Source organism: Ischnura elegans, chromosome 12 (assembly GCF_921293095.1).
Source record: "Ischnura elegans chromosome 12, ioIscEleg1.1, whole genome shotgun sequence".
NCBI classification, from domain to species: Eukaryota; Metazoa; Arthropoda; class Insecta; order Odonata; family Coenagrionidae; genus Ischnura; species Ischnura elegans.
Genome location: NC_060257.1, coordinates 47162656 through 47183837, shown reverse-complemented (window position 1 = coordinate 47183837; position 21182 = coordinate 47162656). Strand labels below are relative to the sequence as shown.

The 21182-nt window shown below is 37.0% G+C and overlaps 2 protein-coding genes across 4 annotated transcripts; one reads left to right on the top strand and one right to left on the bottom strand.

Moving 5' to 3' along the window:
* Positions 1-112: 112 nt before the first annotated feature.
* On the bottom strand, positions 113-13517 carry LOC124168994. 2 transcript variants are annotated; one of them, XM_046547439.1, is made up of 7 exons: positions 12639-13517; positions 12376-12528; positions 11319-11472; positions 9076-9312; positions 6517-6749; positions 5867-6066; positions 113-867 (listed from the first exon to the last, which is right to left on the bottom strand). In XM_046547439.1, the coding sequence occupies exons 1-7, from the start codon at positions 12751-12753 to the stop codon at positions 754-756; spliced, it is 1206 nt and encodes a 401-aa protein (XP_046403395.1). In that variant the 5' UTR covers positions 12754-13517; the 3' UTR covers positions 113-753. The 2 variants fall into 2 exon arrangements, with proteins under 2 accessions (XP_046403395.1, XP_046403396.1); XM_046547440.1 differs by having other exon boundaries at positions 12376-12554; positions 12639-12720.
* A 3437-nt stretch (positions 13518-16954) lies between these two features.
* On the top strand, positions 16955-18101 carry LOC124169358 (protein transport protein Sec61 subunit gamma). 2 transcript variants are annotated; one of them, XM_046547944.1, is made up of 4 exons: positions 16955-17087; positions 17214-17323; positions 17428-17530; positions 17626-18101. In XM_046547944.1, exons 2-4 carry the CDS (start codon positions 17230-17232, stop codon positions 17633-17635), a joined length of 207 nt encoding a protein of 68 aa, XP_046403900.1. In that variant the 5' UTR covers positions 16955-17087; positions 17214-17229; the 3' UTR covers positions 17636-18101. The 2 variants fall into 2 exon arrangements, with proteins under 2 accessions (XP_046403900.1, XP_046403902.1); XM_046547946.1 differs by having other exon boundaries at positions 16972-17087; positions 17193-17323.
* Positions 18102-21182: the final 3081 nt, after the last annotated feature.

Genomic DNA, 21182 nt, shown 5'->3' with positions numbered 1-21182 from the left:
ATGCATGCTGTAAATCCCCTGCTCTCTGGTAATTCTTGCTATTAATTTTTTTTTGAGTAAGTAACTGTTTTTAAATGTCATTTCTCCGATCTCGTGCTCATTTTTGCCATCCATTTTCAATATCCTCTCAACATTCTCCTGTGTTTACTGCTCTTATTCCATGGAAGGCCAAGGCAAAATTCTAGAAAGAAATGAAGAGCTTGAATCTCACTTGAGATTCAGGATTTTTTTCAGATTCTCGCTGTATGTTGTCCTTTGCAATGTGGTGGGTGTAGAAAAATTGGTCACTCCTCATTAAATAAGCTTATCCTTTCTTTAGCTCTTCTTTTGTCATTTATAATGGACCAAATTAAAAAATTAGGAACCAGAGTCAAGAACTGAAACTATGAACTGAACTGGAACTGAAAAAAATGTTGAACTTGCTTGTCACTAGTTCAAACTTTTATTGAAAATACAAACTTCTGTGGCTGAATTAAATTTTCTTCTAAATACGTATTTAAATTGTATCATTAATGAAGGCATAGTTGAACTTCTGCCAATTGTCAAAGATTCCAGAAAAACTGAGATGGGCCCTCAGTAGCATGGAGGGTTTGACGAAATGATTTGTTATTAAACACAACTGCTTTATACCACACCTAAGTATGTATTTGATAAAATTATACTTATGTAATAAAAAACAATTTATTAACACTGGAAATTCTGTACATAAATTTTCCTCCTACAGGATTTACTCATGATTATCATGGTGTAGCGTTACTTTTTTACTGAGTACTTCAAAATGTTCCATCTGTGTGTCCATACACTCAATTGCATCTTCGTTTCATCCAATTCAGCTTTAATCTTTATGTAATCCATTACACCTGGTCCCTGCAAGGCAATTGAAATAAGAATTTATGAGTAACCTGGAACTATTTTGAGGTAATTGTTGATTAATTTTCTGTATAAGTGAAATTTATCAGAACCTCCAGGTGATTATTAAGGTAATGATGATGCCTATAGCAAATGATGTATAGTTTTCAAGTGACACTTGATCAAAGTAAAAACTTCTGGCCAATCCAGAGGGAATGGGGAGCTAAATTCTTAGGGTCTTGGGAAGGGAAAATGTGATTTAACTATCATAATTATTATTAGTATTTTAATTGCATACATAATTAATATAGGATTGGAAGAGGTATAATTTATTATCAACTTCATTTTTTATGTAAAAATAGGGTGGCCATATGTCAAGGAAAATAAGGTCACCTGTCAATGAAAATACAAAATGTCAGGGATTTTGATGTCTTGTCTGGGAAAATCCTCAAAACATTTCTTTTTCCGTTGAAAATATAAAATTTATTTAATAACCATTGATGTAAAATATATGAAATTTATTATTTAAGCAATCAAAAATGTAGCAGATTAGATGTAATAGAAAAAATAAATGAGAAATACGTGATATGGAAAAATATTTGCCACATTAGAGTGTATGCCAGTGAGAATGTTTGAGTATTTTTGGTGGTCGGATCCAAAGCTGCAGAAGACATTGGTTCTGGATCTGAAATTTTAAATGTAAGCTTCAGTGAATGCAATGCCCCATAAGGGTGGAAAGAGTTCCGATTCCCTCTTCGAATGCGCCGTCGCATGCGATTCTTGTCCTACTCATGAACCGTTTTGTTTGAAAGCTCTTGCAGAGGTTATGTAGCAGAATTTCAGCCGTGGAAAATAAAAAAATGGCAAAATACGACTCGCACATTATGTGACTCTTCCCAAGAGATTGAACAATCATCGGGGGAATCTCAGCTTCGTAGGATAATATGTAACTACGTCACAAGTAACTAGGTTAGCAGATTTTAGAAAATCACCCTCGGCCCGTCCATCAGCCCGTGCCAATGTTGTTTTTTTCGGAAATCACACGGACCGTAAATCAATGTCTTCAAAGGAAAATATCAAATTACATGAGAACAATTGAAGCGTGTTTCATCCCTACCCAGTCTCACCAACTGACCTTTTTTGGCCCACCTGCTTCAATTCTCCGTTTCTAGTTGACAAATGCTAGGTGAGTGACTTTCTGGGCCCAAAGATATCTCAATAGTGTCGACAATTAGATGACATACACGAGATTTAAGAAAGAATTAGACCAAACGCGACGCATTCCTGACAATATTTCTGTTTACTTTTCAGCTCTAATTGATTGCCACTAAGTTTTTTATTTACAATTAGACTATATGTACTAATGTGCAACATTTTCCAAATAGCACAATTTTCAAAGAAACAAGCGCAGCATTAACCCCTCAAACAAGTCGAGACGGATTGGAAACGACAACTGCATATGTATATCACATAGCTCGCCCGGCTTTGCTTTGATGGCAACGACGTCACTGAAGGAAGATCTGACTTGTTCGTCCTTGACTCCCTCATTTGTAGCCTCGTTGCTTGAAATGCGGAGGGAGCGCACTCCTTCCCCTCCACCTCTCCTTTACACGCTTTTGCTGCCCACCCCTTCCTCATGATGAGCGGTCGAGCACCTCGTCGCTCGTGATATTAATGCTGTTTTAAATACTGTTGTGTTGCTGATTGCGCAGTAACAATTTCATTTAATAATATACTGATAAAAATGTCTTTCATTGTGTAGAAACATTTTTATTGAGATAAGGAGAACCAATGTATGCCATGTGCGTGCACTGTAGCATGAAATTATGTATCGCAAAGAAGTGCAAAATCCACCTCACCGCATTTTGAAGCATTTTCGGATGATACACAAGTCGGTATGCAATGAGAAAGTGACAAAATTCGGGGGAAACAGGAAAATTTTAATTCAGTCAATGGCAGTGGGGTAGCCAGGAATTTCATTAGGGGGGGGCCCCAAAACAAGGGGTGGAAATTTTTAAGCAACAGGGTACAAAGTAAAGGGTTTCAAACTAATTTTAACACCCATCATAATTGAAAAAAAACTTCATTATTCAAAGAAATCTATCATAAATTCATGATTTTTCAATATTTTGTTTCCTTTCATGAAGGAAAGTAATTTTTTTTATATTTCTGGGGGTCTGGACCCCCTAGACTTCCCCCTCTCGCTACGCCACTGGTCAATGGTTTATCCGCAGATTTTTCCTATTTTCATTTCCAAACCCAAGCGTAACTGTTTAGGTCCTGAGCATGTAGAGATGTTTTTAAAAAACAACTTGAAAGCCTATAAAAATGATTTTTAATTTATGAAAATATTAAAATATGCATGAAAATATAAAAATCACTCCTATGATTGTATGTACCCAGAATAAACTTGAATAATTACTTCGTTTAATAGCAGGAATTTAAAAATGCATTTGGATCCGTAAATATCCGATCCGAAAGATCTGGCTCCGAAAATCAAGGATCCTATCCGAATCCAGATCCGAAAAAAATCCTGGATCCGTCCATCCCTAATTTTAAAGTAATATCTCAATGTCATGATTTAGCTATAGCATACCTAGGTAATTCTTTTGACATGATGATGTTTGTCCTCGTTGAGTTGCGAGTATGGGACCTGAGTAGGGTAGATATTAGTTTGTGTTAAGAATGTGTGTGCATGGTAGGATTTTTGCATGGAAGAAGAGTAAAATGCAGTGCCATTGTGGGCCCTACTTTCAGTGATGGGACCCAAAAGGGGACTCGAAATACTTCTTCAGTGTTTAAAATTGAGGAGGAAAGGTCCCAATTTTTGGAAAGATCCCATAGTGGAACGTTCTCTACATCTTACTTCCTCTGTGTCTCATAGTGGCTGTGAGACAATACATAGTGGAAAGGGGTGGATGAATCAGTAGGCCAGCACTTATTTTTCAAAAATGATCCAATCAAGAATTCATGGTCTCAAAATGTCTGAATTGATGAGAAAAAAATTATAATGTAAGTTCCATTTTTCATGTGACATTGGATAGCCGTGCCTGAGGCACCTGAAGGGCCTAACTGCAGTTATTTTGAATGTTGAGTTTTTCGATCTGGATAAAATGTATTCTTGGGTAAACATGATATCTGCATGGCAGTGGCGGATCTATGAGGGGAGGAGGGGGAGCTAAAGGCAACTGTGGTTTCTGGGGTAAAATATTAACCATTCTATTAATAAGAATGCTAGCAACAAGACTGCATCAATAATGTCATGACTGGAGTGCAGTAAAAATATATTTCAACAATTGGGTTGAAGCATACACTAGATAAAATAAAATTTTTTTGGGGGGTTACCACTTCACACAAAAATATTTAGTTACATTTTCTGGTTTATTTACCTACTATTATGAATTGAATTACAACAATTAGTTTTAAACCGTTTTTGAGCCTTGAAAATGCCAAATTTCCAAAATTCCCTAATCCCCCTATGGCTGGTAGGAATTCCCCATACTACCCCATACCCCTTGGTCCAAACCTAGATCGGGCACTATCTCTAGGTGTAAGAAAAACTTATGGGAATTTTGTCAAAGTTCAGGGAAAGTGTAAGGGAAATATTAGGTTATTTCAAAATTTCAATCTGTGGTCACCTGAAAATAAACATGTTGAAAGACACTTGGTTTTGCAAAAATACTTTTGATAATAAGTGATTTCAACAGCAAAATGTTGTGTTACCCCATATGGTTGAGAAAATCAATACCTCCACAGCATGGACGCTCAACAATCGCCCTCCGAATCAAATCCGCTCATCTAGTACTACAAGGGCTACTAGATAAGCACATTTGATTCGGTGGGTGATTGTAGAGCGTTTTTGCAGTGGAGGTATGGAAACCTCGATTTTACATTCCCCCATTTTACGTTTTCCCTGATTTTGCACACTTTTTATCAGGTCCCAAACAATACCACCTTTAATAAATGATACTCTATTTTACAATTTCCTCAATTTTGCACTTTATGTAAGTGGTCCATTCAAAAGTGTAAAATAGAGGTTTCACTGTAGTCCCAGAAGAGTCCATCTCATACAGTTTCTTATAAAAGTACATGATATAATTGTGCTCCACTTACTAAAATTGGTGATGATTTGCTGTTAAAACCCCCTATAAAGTCCCTCTTGCACAATAAGTCGAAATACATTTTTTTAGCACTCTAGTCATGACATTATCAATGCAGTCTTATTGTTAACATTCTTATTAATGGAATGTTAAATATTTCTCCCCAGAAACCACAACTGATGGAAGTAAAACAAATGAAAAGTTGAAAAAATGGATTGAAAATGTTCAAATACACTTCACTACAAAAGGATTTTATTAGGGTAGTTTCCTTCATCAAAGAAAACAAAAGGCATTGATTGTGATTCGTTACTCAAAATTAGTGTATTCATAATAAGCAAATTATTTGGTTTTAAAAAATCCCAGTTTAGACGAATATTAATGGTCAATTTTAACCTCATTTGAAAAAGGCCAGATTGGCGCCCATGCGATGACACTCCACGTGACGTCACAGGGACTTAGATGCTATACGAGTAGTCAGTAGTTTTACATCGTCTGGGATTACCAACGCATGCATGTGGCACAGAGCTCAGAGAAGCATTTCTTAATAATCACCGATTAAAATTGCTCATGGTCGGAAAGGTATTAATAATCCTTATTTAAACCAAGTGCTACCTGCTAGCAGGGTACTCTGCAACATGCTAGCAGCCTGCATCGTATCGGCGCTCTTAGCCTCATACCAATGTGGCCTCACACGGTGGCAGCCAGAACCAGAATGACGTCACATGGCCTTTCCCAGCATTCATACTTGGCCATCGCATTTTTGCACGCTTGAAAATTTTCTCTTTTCATTTAATTGCAAACAATAGATATCGTCATTTAAAAATATAAAAGCTTGAAATGCGTACTCCAGGAGTAATAATTTTTCAGTTCAGGCAATTAAAAAATAATAGGAAACCATACTAATATACTATGCTTACCTTGAATCCGGAGATAAGATTTTTTAATGAGTTTATTTTCGCTTTTGCTGCACTTATTTGTGGTTGAAGTGCTCCGTAATCTTTTTCAATTTGAGCTTGAGTTGCCTCACTAGCTGCTATACGCTGTTTTAATGTTTTCAGTTCCTGGTTCTGCTTCCAAAGATTTTTTTTCTTTTCAGCCATTGATGGGCCAACCCTGCCTGTTTCAAAAGAGGCTTATCATCTGTATAAAACTTAAAAATGTGTACTCAAATAGCCATAGTAATTGTACTATCATTGTTAAGTTGAGGTGGTTTTTGTGATAAAATATTTTCCTCTAAATAGGCTTCATAAAAATTTGGGCTATATTTATAATATCCCAAAATATACTCCCATAACTTTTTTCTCTCTAAATTTGACTGATTGGCTAGTATCCTGATGCCTCTGATCATAAATAAATGACAGGTTGTTCATAATTGGTGTCATTAACCATGTAGATATGGGGTCAATGTCTGACAATCATACATATTAGGTTAGAAATACATGATTCAAGTTCTGTAGGGGTGGATCCAACCTTAGGCTGTCATTTAAATCTATCAAAAAATTTTGAAATATTTTCCATGTAGAGTTGGGATTCATGAATGGAATTGGATTTTGCATATAATTCATACCTAAGATTTTTTTCAAATCCAGAAGGTATTGGTTTTTCTTTTGAAGATTTTCACTCATTTGAGAAATATCAATTACTAGGAGGTCGAAATCAATGGGAAAAAGTGTTTCCCCAAGCTCCTCCTTATCATGGAGTTGCTCTTTAGCATGCTTGTATTGTATCTTCAATGTTGAAGTCTTCAAACGACATTGGTCCAAAGTCCCTTCTGCTATGTGGATCTGCTCTTTAATGAACCTAAAAAATTTGACAATGAAGAAATTGTAAGAAAACATTGTTGTGATAGCTCAAGCCAATCAAATAATTGGTATAGGTTTTCTTTTTGCTGTTTTGAACCCTGGAAAATATTTAATAATGTTTTCCGAGTTCTTTATTTCTTTTTTCCACTGTCTCTGGTAAAATGGTTGCCCGGCATTTACTTTCAATTTAATTAGTTACACATTGCTCTGAAGAGATAATCCTCTTAATACTGAGCGTATACAGTGGCAGGGACTTGGCGGAGCTATATTAATATTTTTTATGTTTTAATCGTCGGCCTTTTGGCATTACAACGCTCATCTCTCTTTATAACGTGATTCTCGCTATATGCCATACTCTGTAAAATTACCTTCCACTGCATTTTGTAATGATGATAAACAACAGTGAAAATGCTACACGTATGCTCGATAGATCAGACCATTGCATTTTTGTGCATTCCCTTTAAGTTGAGACATGTGAAAGCAATCTCATTCATTTACTAAAATTCCTTTAAAAGCTTTTAAAAATTTTGGGAATATTTTCCCACCAAGTTCTATTAAGTTGAATATACTTATTTTCCATGCATACTTCTTACTTATATGTGCATACATGTATACACTCCCTTTTAAATACTATGGTATCCATTGCAAAGGGAAAATTGCATTGTCATTGGATATGATATCTCTCAAATGGAAGAATATCCTCAGTATCCAAGTACCTCGTTGCACAAGTTATCACTATTGCTAACAATAAGTGGAATTGTAAGCCCTACACATTTCACATTTTTACATGCCTCATTTTTATTTTATTACTGTTACTAATTGACAGAACCAGAAGATGACCTTTTGAGTAAAGTTTTCCATAAAATTCAGATCCAAGTTTTCTCAGATTTTACTATATTAGGGGGCCAGCTGGCAGCTGCCCCCCATAGAAGCAAAAGTAAATTTAGTTCAAAACGATATTTTTTAACAAATTTTCTTTAAACCCATGAAAAGTGATATTTTTGTAAAACATGTAATTAAAATAGAAAGTTTTTTTTCCAGGAAAATAATATTGAAAACTAACTAAGCACTTTTATAATTTTCTTGAAATATTGGTTTCATAACCTTTTCTTGTTACAACTTGAACGACCATGGCTTGCCCCCTCTAGTTTTGATCCTGGGTATGCCCATTTGTGTAAGGGATGGAGAGCCACATGACTTGAAATCATCAGCCTTAGTAAATGCATATAAATATTTAAAAAATAGCTATGCATTGCTTCATCTACCACTTTCTTATGTTGTAAGTTTACATCATATGAAAACTGAGAGGAGGAAGAATAAGAACATGATAAGTATTATTGATAGATTGTAAATTTGTATTTTATTTTCTTGCCTTGAAGTAATCACCAGTAAAATTGCCAAATTAACTATACCGAGGGAACCAAGGGTTTTCTAATGGTTAATCAACGAGAATTTCTATTTTCTTTACTTTGCACCTATTCCTGTTCCTTCCTATACCTGTAATAAGCTATTCCAGTCAGCGTCAGTGTACATACATTATTAAATGATATTTATGATTTCTCTCCTCACATGAAATCAAAATAATTTTGCTATGTTTAATGAACCCAAAACACATCTCATTAATATAATAGCTACGTTTTTAGCACATAATTAAAAACGCCCTTGTATGCGAGATTATCCATTGATCCAATACCTGAAATCATGGATCCAGATCTGAAAAAAACCTGGATGCATCCATCCCTAGTAGTAAATAATAGTGGTTCTCTTATCTAAGGATAGTTGAAGCAAACAGCTGTAAATTGGAACAAGGGGAGATGAAAAAAATGAATATTTTTACATTTTATACAATGGAGGACTGATTATCTCTCTCATAATATAATTATCTCTTGAAAATCTACCATGACCATTATATTCCCCTACCTACTTCTTTAAACTCTTCTGTTCTGAACCAGTAGCATTGTTGAAGTAAAATAAAACAAGCAATTAAGACTTAAACTTTTGCTGGAGCAGTTTTTTGGAATGTTGAATTTTTCTGTTTTATGGCAGTTTTACAATGCATGGCGTGCATGTTATTACCTAGTTTCAATTTTGCTTTATTCGCCTGTGTGTGTTATTCCACATTTTTTAAGTCTAGAATTTAATGGATCTCTACCCATAGGTCAATAAATCAGCCTGGTGGCGCTAAAAGAACGTTGAGGACCAGAATAGGAATTAGGGTTGGTTGCGGCTCTACTGATTAGGAAGTAGAAGACTTCATCTTGAAGGAGAAGAAGGAAAATGGGCCATGGATCTTTTATGGCCAGTGTGCTGTTGTACTTGCATACCTTATAAATCTTTCTGCTGGTACTCTTCCAGTTATGGGATCCAGCCAGTCATTTTCAAATCCATTTTCTAGCTTTCCCAATGCTTCTTTTGCCAAATTAAGCATGAATGTTGCTTCCTCTTTGGCAGCAATTATACCACCTCGTGACTGCTTCCATTTTTGCTCGTGCTCCTCTAGAGTTGAGGTCAAATTTTCAGTTTCTCTTGCAACAATATCCATTTTCTGCTGAACACTTAATCTATGGGTTTACGAGATATATATATAGGTCATACCTTTAATATCAAAGGTGATTTAATCAACAAAATGACCAATAAAATTTGTACCTATTTCATTATTGAGAGTTTAAAGTATTTCATTGTTAATGTGATCTGTTTCTGTACCTTTTTGTAGCCACTGCAATAGACACTTCGTTAGTTAAGATTTTGTGGCCATTATGGGATTTATCATCATTATGACATCGTATTTATCATCAGCAATGGCTGTAAAAGTAAGGCTGACATAGTATTAATCAGAAAACTGAAGAACAATTTTCGCTTATCTACAATTCCCACTTAATGCTTCTTTATTATTCATTTCAATCAAATGTGACTTCGGATGAAGAAGAAAACAAAAAAGATGTCAAATGTTAATGCTGTGGGAGAAGGAATGCCAATTTTCATTTGGATTATGTGGAATGAACGCTTGGAAAAGTTATGTATTTTCGGAAGCAAATAAGTGAAATTCGTGTGGGTAGCTTAAAGGAACATCTACAGCTATGATGATTTTGCTTGCTTAGTATTAGGAAGATTCAATAAAATTTGGTAGAAAACCAATTTTGTTTTTATCCTGAAAGTTATACTAACTTAAATTATTACGTGGACTGCGAGTTGCATAAACTACACATTAGAATGAGTTTGTTTTCTATATTCCTCAAAGCTTGATAGCATTGCTAGGTTATCTAGGCAAATTTAAAGTTTTGAGGCATAGTTAGGTGCCAGCTTTTTCTTGTTCATGGAAAAGGTCATCTAGGCCATAAATATGTATTAACGAAAATGAAAGTTACTAAATGCTTCACCCAAAAATTAATTTTCATTTAAACAATTTCTCTTTCATAGAAACCTCATAACTGAAGTTTTCAGGGCATGATGGAAGGCACTGCACAACACATCTGCTTTATTGTTACATTCACCATGACAAAATCAATGATTTGGTTACATAGCAAAAATGATGGCTGACATTTAACCCTTTCGCGCCGAATCCCGCACCTGTGCGGCGAGGATTTTTGTTCCTCAGCTACGAATGCCACACCAGTGCGTCCTGAATGTTCTTACCCTAGCCAACGAATGCCGCGCCTGTGCGGCACAGGTCGAAAAAAGTGACCGTGTCGGACACAATAGACCCACGGACGTGGTCGCCCCTCACGATCCGCCTTAGCCCGAGCCCAGCCCCTTCTTCGGCCGCTCAGGTCGACCCTTTCCTATCCTCTCCACGCGGTCAACTACTGTTATTTGCAGTGTGTTTTCAAAAAAATATTTGTTGCTTACTTTTGAAATCCTATGCTAGAAATGAATTCATCTTTTTTTGCTGACCACATTGAAATTTCAAACGAAATTCTAACGTTAATATCAACAGAGTTATAGAACAACAAGTAAATATACTAAATCCGTCTATATAAACGTTAGAACTTCGTTTAAAATTTCTGCGCGCTCAGAAAAAAAACACGAAATTCATTTTGAATTAAAAAAATCGATACGAACAACAAGTATTTGCATATATTCGGCGTTAATATTTTAGCTAGTTGACCGCGGACTCGTGCTAGGACTCGTATTGAGGAAGAATTTCCTTCAACGAACGTCCGGCGCGAAAGGGTTAAAGTTATTGAGGATGAAACTAGTTAGGTTCATTCAATGTGATTTGGTTTCATATGAATCTTAGAGTCTCATTGAGCATTACATTGAGATGAATTCCCTGAAGATAATTTGCTTTTGTATGAAAAAAGCTAGCTTGATGCAGTGAAAGACAATTAGTTTCTATAGTGATGAATCAATTTATGTTTTTACTATTTTTTAGATGGGCATGTCTCCATTCTTACATATAAAAATGCCGAAGATCTTTACAGTCCATGAATTTGAAATTTAAAGTATTATTCCTGCACAAAAATTGGTCATATGTGGGTGGAATTAACAAAATGCTTTAATCATGGGCTATAGATACATATATCTTTTACATATTTAAGACATGGAAATATTTATCCAATACACTTACTTTTGCATGCGATCTGCATTGTTACGGGCGGTATTTGAGCTGGTGTGCCATTGTTTTGATACACTTGTCCTAACAGATGTTACTGAATCAATGCTAGTTCGACGACCAACTACGCTTGTAAATGAGTGAGTAGCTGTTGATCCATGGGGATGTGCTGGAAGGTAAGCAAAATCATTTATTTTCATCTTCGTTGGACTAATTTATAGAGTACTAATTCATTATGAATTCTGCGACTAATGATATAGTATCTTAAGATATTCATTATAATGAGTTGGATTTTTACTGATGCTACTTCTTAAAATACCAACTATAATTATTTTATATTTGCCTACTCAGTCTTAGTAGCCTCAATTGGCACGAGACTGTAATATCCCAAGTTTTCACAAAATAATTCCCAAATTAAGAAGACATCCATGTCTGGGTATCGTCATTCAGCTAATGCTAATTATTCATGCTTGTCTTTTAATCTGAAGATTGGTCCAGAAAGGCAAGCGTAGAGCCCACCCCAGGCTTAGTTGCAAGTATGTAAATTGCCACAGAGGGAAAGGGGCCAATTCCTTCCCCTGGTCCCCCTCGCAATTTGAGGATTTTTGGGGTGTGGAAAGGCTTCAACCAGAATATGGACCCTTAGGTACAGGGGCGAAGCTAGGAATAAAGGCTTGGGGGGGGGGGGGGTTAGGTGCAACTAATACCGGGGTGTTTTGGGGTATGGAATACCCACCAGGATAAGCGGTAGGTGCGAGATTAACAAAATTGCTGAATTTTAAGATAAATGGTTGAAAATGGTGAGTTTTACGGCTCTCTGAGGGATATTTTATTAATCCTTACACTATTCTATTAGTAATATCAATCCAATTAAGTAAAATGGATTATTCTTAAAAATTTCTCTGAGCTCTGGGGGGGGGGGGGGGGGGGGTTATCCCCCAAAACCCCCCCCTCGCTGCGCCACTGCTTAGGTAAGTAGCCCAATGCTCTACTCACTGAGCAATCACATTATTGGGTGGGTGGGATTTGGTACCCTCATTTATGTGCCATTAAGAAAGTAACGTGAACATACCAGTATGGTGGGTTGATGCTTGGTTTACATAAGATAGGATCGATGGGTCAGCATGCGATGAAAACACCTCAAACAAACAATTTTCGATTTTCATAAGCTTCGTTGACATTTGTAGACGGTCTATCAAGGCTTTTAAGGCTTCGTCGCTCATCTCTGTTAAAGAATGTGAAATCAAAGTACTTACCAAGAATTGGGTCTAAGTCACTTATGATGATTTATACAAGAGTTAAAATTTTATATCAGGGATAAAACTTGTTCCTTACCATCGATGAGATCTTCAGAAATGGGCTCCGAAAAAATTAAAGATGCTTTCGATCCAATGCTTTCGATTATGCTAGCTTTAGCACTTCCAATTTCTTTTGATTGTAATCTTTCCATTTTGAAAAGTCGCGAAGGAGTCGGTGTTATTGAAAATTTTGAACTCTGAATTAGATTACTTTGTTAACGAATTGTTTTCAAAACATGAAAAGTTTGGATGACGGTATAACGTTTATTGTCACTATTTCTGCAACCTAAGATTGATCCAATTGAATGATGCACCATCCCTTGCTTCCTTTACTGATTTGTTCCCGACGTTCCTCACCAATCCCGAAAAATTCTCACTATTCTCTCGGTTGCTAGGCATCCATTAAATCAACAATGGCCGACACCGCATCGTCGTCCACGAACTCTACGCATCGGCGCGGACCGCCGAAGCGCGGAACTCTGACCGAGACAGCCCGGGGAAAAGTAAAGTTATAGATACTTGTGTCCTGAGTTCTGTAAAAAATTATTTCTAAGTTTGCATCAGTAGCGTAGCCAGGCAACAGGGAGGGGGCAGTTTGCTCCCGAGCGCACTCCTAAGGGAACAGCACCGTTGGGCCGGTGGCGCCAAGGTCCGTAAGGGACCTTGAGTGGCGCTGGTCTAGGGACGGGTAGTTCACAGACCTTGAAAATAAGGAAACGGGGTTTAAGCCAAATAAAGATGGGTGCAATGCCGGGTGACAAATCTCGACGGTGCTGTGAGTAGCTTTGAATAAGCAGACCTTTTCGCTGAGTGTACAATGGGAGTAGCGGCGCAGAACCCTAGTTCCCCAAAAAGAACGGAGTGAATTTACTTTCAAGTTTGCTTCATATGTGAAACAATGATTGACTAAGAGCGGCTACTACGTCATTGAAGAGGATCAGAGGTAGAAAGGAAAAAGGTGCGTGTGAAGAGTGACTTAAGCGAGAACGGTTAATCACTGGTTTTGAACTCCGCTAATTTTTACCACTCTGCAATGGCAAGGTTCATTTCAGCTTCACCGACCACCTGTTCTTAAACGTTTGAAAACTCTTTTTAAATGCACGGTCTATGAGGTAGCCACACGTCAATGTAAGGTGTATGTAGTGGCGGATTCATATGGGGCGCGCTCCCCCCACCCCGCTGCGGTGCCGCCCGCATTGCCGAACATTGTATAACCACAATCGTAACATTTTTGCATCATAAGATGGCATTGCCTTGAATAAGTGTATAACCAGTTAAATAAAACTTTTTTAAACTTTGCATGTATCTTGATTGTTGTTTTATTACGATAAAAGTTAAGGTAGGTAGCTCAAGAAATGTTTTACGCCCCCCCTCTCTTGAGTTTTTTCTGTATCCTGGTATTGGTTCTATTTGGTAGCAAAACGATAGTATTGTCGCTATACCTTAGTTCACTTATCACTATTTGAACTTCCTCTCCGAGTCGCTGTTCATCCACCAGTCCGAATTAATTCTTTCCAAGAAATAATGAGGTCGTTCTTTCAGACTCGAAATTGCAATTCGTCAAAGGAATTTGTTTGATATAAGGGAAAGATAATTAAAGATGTAGGAAAAACTTTCCCTATTCAGCCATTATTTCGCAAGTTAAAATATTAAATGTATTCTTTTGATGAGTCGGTGACGCCAGGCGTGGAACTAGGGCGAGGCGAAGGGGGCACGTGCCCCGGGCGGCAGATTTCAAGGGACGGCAAAATTTGAAAAGTTTATTAAAAAGTTAGTTATTTTTTCTAATTAAATTACAATAATTATTAATTTATTGATTATTAAACAATAATAATAATAATAATAATAATAATAATAATAAATTTCTTGATAGCAAACGGTGTGTCATTTCAATTATCGCATATCAAAAAAATAGCTTACGGATGAACAATATTTTAGTGGTGCAGGGGCGGCAACTGATTTTTGCCCCAACTGATAAAAATGCTAGTTTCGGTCCTGGGTGACGTCATTAGAGTTAGGATTTATTTACTAGTCCAGGTAAATACTTTCATTAATGATAGTAATCGTTCGCAATATTTTTAATCACTGTGAACCACACGAAGCCCATGCGCAAGGCCGAGAAGCATTTGAAAAGCGATGACCCGCTTGGCATGAGTTCATTACGTCATCAATTTATCTGCAGTTGGTTTAAGGCCATTGATTTTTCATCTCGAATTGCTGAAAAAGTTTGGGATGGATGGAATAAGTGAGATACATACGGTGCGCTCCACGTTTTTCGTTTTTGATTTATGAAATGTTCGTCTAAAATTACAGTAATCTTCTCATCAAACACATTTCAAATTTTCAATAATTTAGGGGTTGTAAGCCGCTATGTATTCTCTTTAATGAAACGTATTTTTTCTATGAAAATAATATATTTTGCATTGTAAATTTTCAGCGCTCTAACTAGAAAGGAAGTGGTCGATGTTTGAGTTGCAAGATTTTTTCCGGAAGGAAAAACGCACAAAGAAACAAGAAAGAGAGCATAATAAAACGTAGCAATAAAAATGATGGGCGTGCCCATAACAATCCTCCCTACTAATCTAATTTAGTCCCTCCATCTTTTCCTCTTTTTGGAATAAGTGAGAAGCATATTTTATCTCCCTTTCCTCTTCCAGTTCTCCGCTCATGGCGTTATGGAAGTCTCTTTTCCAATTTACCTCGAATGAAAATTATAATCAGCGAATTTCCTACCTCTTTGATTTGAAATCATAAAAAAATAACCCGATAATGATTGCTGAAATTGAATAAATAATTTGTCTTAAAAAATTACGTCAGTGATGTAAATTTTCACAAATCTGCCACCAAATTACCTCGCCAGACTCTGAAAAAGAGTTGGTCAGGATCATCAGGGGTCTGTCACATGCTCTACTTCCTTTCGTGTCTAGAATATTTTTCGCACAGAGCGGAAGATCTGCAATACGGATTATAATAATTAGCAAGTTTTTGTGAACAGTCATTTCCTGGATTAAGATTCTAAGACCAGTGCAGCAGTGGCGTAGCGAGGAGGGGGATCCGGACCCCCCCCCGAAATATAAAAAAAAATGTGTTGAATTACTTTGCTTCATTAAAGAAAACAAGGTATTGAAAAATCAAGAGTGTACTAAAGATTTATTTGAAAAATGAAGATTTTTCGACCACGGAAAATGTTAAAATTAGTTTGCTTAACCGCGAGCTCACAAATAGTACGTAGCTCCAACGTTTCTCCATATTTTTGGGGTTTTCACCGTGTAAATTGAATTTAAATCACAACACGCGCGTTGAAAACTTGAATATATATTAGAGGCATATACATTGTGAAAACTTAGAAACAATCGTAAATTCATAGAAATATATATTAATCGTAATCGTAAATTCATAGAAATATATAGAAATAGCTATTTAATATGTCCAATAATGCCTGACGATTAAGTCGACTTAAACGGCGATATGCAATTTTTCCAATTAAAAGATAAATTTTCGTGTTACGCCTACCCTGCCACTATGAAACTATTATTATGTATTTCTTAAGCAGCGCTGCCCTTTCTGTTTCTATGTGGACTTGCTTACGGCGCAGGTGCGGGAGATTTTTTGACCCCCCCCCAACCGTATTCGGCGGCCTTAGGTTCTATAGGCCAACAGGAAAGTTTAAAAACAGGCACTTAAGACCAGACCTGGAGTATAAGGCGACCCCTTACTTTTGGCATGATTTTCCTGGGTTACTGATGTAACCTGTCGAATCCTGCGGTCCGACGAGGAGGATGTTGGGATACGAGATGCTCATGAGAGAGAAGTCGGAAGGATAACTAATTGGAGTTGACTTGTATTCACAGATGCTGAGGCATCTTAGAGCAGAGTCAAACGACAGAGAGAGCAGTAACTAAACTCAAGTTTAACCGGTAGTTTTTCCCGACGCATTACAACTTACGAGTCGTCTTGAGATATTCTGATTTCATTTAGTAGACCTCACTCAACTTTCGCTCTCTCAAGTAATGAAATGCGTCTTTCAAATTATTTTTCTTGTGGAAGTTTCCATTTTTCACATTCACCTATGTTATTGAATTCATTTAAAAAAATTATTTTGATTAAGAATGGTGATATTTTCATACTTTATCATAGCGTTTTATAATTTCCTTATCTTCGTCTTTGTAATTTTTAAATAAATTTATTTAAATGAAAAGTATGGTAAAAATTTCAAGATGTACACGTAATTAATACACGAGAAAATAGAAATATCTTAGCGCCGGAGGAAGCGGAGCGCGACACTATTTAAGTTTAGCGGTTCGATTCGGTAGGCGAATTTCGCCTTTCTGATGTTTCCAACGGTGTTGCGGGTGTTGCTGACGTTGGAGGCAGTGTTGGCGTGACGTGGATGTTTGTTAGCTTTGCCTTGTCGACTTCATCAGTGTCCGCTTCCCTCTTGATAATCTGTCTGCGAAGACATCTGTGTTGCGTCGAAGTTTCGCTGGTAAGAAGGAATGTGTCTTTGGTGCTTATTTTGGCCAGAAACCCATTCCTAAGAGGCTTTTAAATTAGCAGCTGCAGTCTTCTTTCCGAAACATTCCATTCATAGGTTTTCTGGTGAAATTTTCAGTTTTTCGCATCAAGAAATGGATCAAGTCACGACGTTTGTTGAGCCAGGCAGGCAGTTTGCAAAGGATTCAATAAGGCTTGTGAAGAGGTGCACGAAGCCTGACAGAAAAGGTAAAGCTGTTGCCCAAAATTTCCTAGCTCATACTGTATATTCTTTGCGTCGTAACCGTTTTAATGTACTCACTGAGTTTTGTTTCAACCGTTCGTGTCCTCAGAATTCCAGAAAATTGCGGTGGCCACTGCTATAGGATTTTGCATAATGGGATTCATCGGTTTCTTCGTCAAGCTTATTCATATCCCCATCAATAATATTATTGTGTAAGTAAAGAGGTGTTTCATCCGTTTAGTTATCCATGCCATTACAGCATCTTTTTGGATACAATGTCTCTATTTGCACAATTTCTCTATTTCAGGGGATCGTAACTTCATAAACGGACTTATTTTTCAATAATATACATATATATATTTATCAACCGCATTTGGATTTAAATCTTCATTAAATTGACACTCCTTTAAAAACTGAAATGTTTTATTTATGATTTCTTAATACGATGTAAACAGTTTGTGTTGACTCGGTGAAAGTGAAGAAAGCAAAGCTGGAATTACGCATATTATTAGGTTTCCTCCAAAATGTTTGAAACTTTAAACTACGTGTTAATTTCAGCAGAGAAAGAAGGGAGGGGACCATGCCATATGTACTAATTGAAGTTCACCCATCTATCAGTGAAATTTGGTGGTCGAAATGGTTTTTCCATGCAGTTATGTCAAACAATTTATTCCAGAAGAAGTTATAATGTTTTGCATTGTAAACTCTTGGACGTATGTTAAGAGAGAACTTAATTTAGATAAGTTTATAGAAATTTTATATTAAATACTTACTGAAGAGAAACTTTTTTTTGAGAAACTTCTTATTTGCTTCATTTCCTTCTTGCGTAGAAACACTGTAAGTTGTAAGGTAACACCACTAAGACTGTAGGTTTGTTGTTGTGTGCTTGTCCTGTGAAGTACATAAGCAAGCTCACTCGAGGAAAAGTGGTTTTAAACCTGTTAAGATTTTATTTCTTATTATTACTAAATGCTTATCCTCATGGTGTGAATCTAACTATAGTGTGATTTAGGATTTTGTGGAATAGTTCAGGTTTGTGCTTTGTGAGGTCATTGTATGTGATATTAAAGAATATGCTTGCTAAGTTGATATGATTTTAAATAGTGTGGAGCTAAAGCTTAAGTGTATCTTAAAGGGGCTTCTTCCTTTATCATCATCCAAATCATCTTCCTTTATCGTAAATTTTTATGGTTTGTAAGCCCTGTGGGATTACTTACCTTTAATTTTTTCATCTTTGGATTTTTATCTCGTGCGGTTGCTTCCATGTTATTTCATTTTTCATTTCATAGGGTGTATTGCAGTCCTACTCCTATCCCTCTTTTCTGTTTGATGGAAATGAAAAGGGGTATTTCAGTGAGATTTATTTCCAATGGAAGTGATTTAAGATAAGAGATGGGGAGGGAAATTCATTGAGTATGCCTAACTTCGAAAATCGTAGCCTGTGAGGGTACATTTTTACCTGTTTTTCTCGTAAGGCTAATGTCCAGAATAGAAAAATGCATCTAGAATAACAAAAATTTAGGATATTTCCAATGTCTCTGGAGAGGAGCCGCTGGTGATGGCAGAGGTGGACAATGAGGTGCTTTGGTAAAACAGGCCATATAGCCCAAGCTTCCGATCCTGCTGATGGCTACATTGTGACTGACCACTGATGGGAGATCAGTGACCAGTGTTGAGTGATGACTGACGACCAGAGGTGATAGCATCACCACCATGCCATTATATAGGACAAGGGTAACCAGGTTGTTTTCGACAAAGAGGTAGGTTATCTGTTCTCGAAAGTGAAAGGTACTATGTATTCCCTAAGTGTAGTTTGTCATAGGTGGTTATTCTAAGATGCCACTCTACAACACATTTTTGCATAGTATGAGAAATGGAATTCTTCCATTTCCAGATCACTGCACTTCTTGGTGATCACAATATTGTTAGGAGGAAAAATGAACAAAGAATGTTGGTAGTGGCACTAAACAATTATTTCAGTAAGGAAGTGAGTAAAATTAGGGTGACTTTTGAAAATAGAGCTTGGGTAGGTCCACTTGGTCTGCTTCCATATGTCAGTATTTCACTACCCAGTCATGGGGTACTAAATAAACTCGAGTAGAGCTGTATTGGCTTTATTTCTACAATTACCACTTGTGTTTATTTCGTGGTATGCATTGCTGCATTTTTCCACTAAGCTCGTAATTTGACTGCTTAATATTAAGTCCGGGAAATGCAAAATATTCAGCCTGGAAATCAGGGAGTCAGGCAATTTGAAAATGGAAAGGAATGAGAACATTTTGTATGAGAGTATAAAAAAGCTTCATAATTTTTATTTTCCTGAGGCAGTGATGTAGCCAGGAATTTAGTTCGGGGCGGTCCAAAACCAGGGGTAGAGATTTAAAAAAAAATGGAGAATCATCATTGAACAATTGTTAAACTATAAGCAACCTTTAATGGGGGTGCTTTTTTTGAACTGACTTCAAGGAATGGGCTCAGTTTAGAGCCTGGTGTTTGGACCTTAGGGTTGGGGTGAGTGGAGGTTGCGATGATGGATGTATGAGTGGAGGTCTGGGGTGGGGCCTTGGGGGAGGGCCTAGGGTGACTTGACATGGTGCAAGGGCTGCACGCTCAGAGGCAGAGACAAGTAGGGCAGTCTTCGGCGTGGCATCAGCTGAGAAGCATCTATTTTGTGTTGTGAACCATCTCTATTTGTTAATACAGTCCACTAAGTATCGTTATGCATTTTTCATTTCATTGAAGTAACCACCCCTGGACAAGTCGGTCGTATTTAGTATCAAACACCTGGGCCTTGTGAAATTTAATGACAGGGTAATAAGTACATAGAGGGTTTTAAATTAATTTTAACCCTTTTCTAATCCAAAAAACTTCATATCTCTATTGATCAATCAAAATATAAGATGTTACACCATGATGTATGTATTTTCAGTAATTTCCATAGTATCATATCTATGAGAAACTTGAGAATAACAGCTATAAATTCTACCAGCATTTCCCTTCCACGTTACTTCAGTTGCTTGGTGATTCAGATTTTAACTCATACCCGAAATCTTAGCAGTAAACAAACTGCACCAATATTGCAATTTTTTTCCTTCCATGGCTAGGTAGTTTATACTCTCCAGAACATGTAATATATAGTTATTTATGTAAGGAACAAAATTAAATTGTGTTTTATCTTTTAGATAGTTGTTTATAAATCATAATAATGCTGATAAAGTAGCAATTGTTGTCATACATCGGTGTGATAGGTTTTCCAAAGGCAGATTAAGGGGAAGGGTGTAGGTGGTTGCCTCCTCTGCCTTGTAAATCTGGGAAAAGAGTAACATTTTAATCTTTGAGGTGCCTCTACAATGCAAGTGTTTTTATTTCAACCACTCAAGAAACAACGTTCAAAGAGAATTAAAGAAACACAAAAGCCTCTTGTCCAAATAGACACATTTTTGACCGGGGCACAGCCAGGATGATGTGTTTAGGGGGGGGGGGGAGGGCAGGACCTGGTGATCAAGGAGGTAGAACCTTCCTCTGGGGAAAGTTGACATTTTTATTATTCAACATTTCTTGTTGACACCCTTCTTGCTAGCAGCAAAGGCCAAAGAGGTTATGATGCAAGCAATTTTTGGTTGCCTGCTATTTTTCCCCGATCTATGTATGCATATTTTGAGAGGATCTACGATGCCTATCCTTCATGTTGTTGGCGAGCAAGGTTATTGTACGGCTGCAACCCAAATATCAAAGTTGTTCATCTACATCACTCAAATGACTATGAAAAATAAAAGGAGGTGGGAGGGAAACAACTGGGCTACCTTACTGCTGTAAGTCTCTATTCAGTAGCTCTACTGAGCTTAATAAGCAGCTATATCAGGT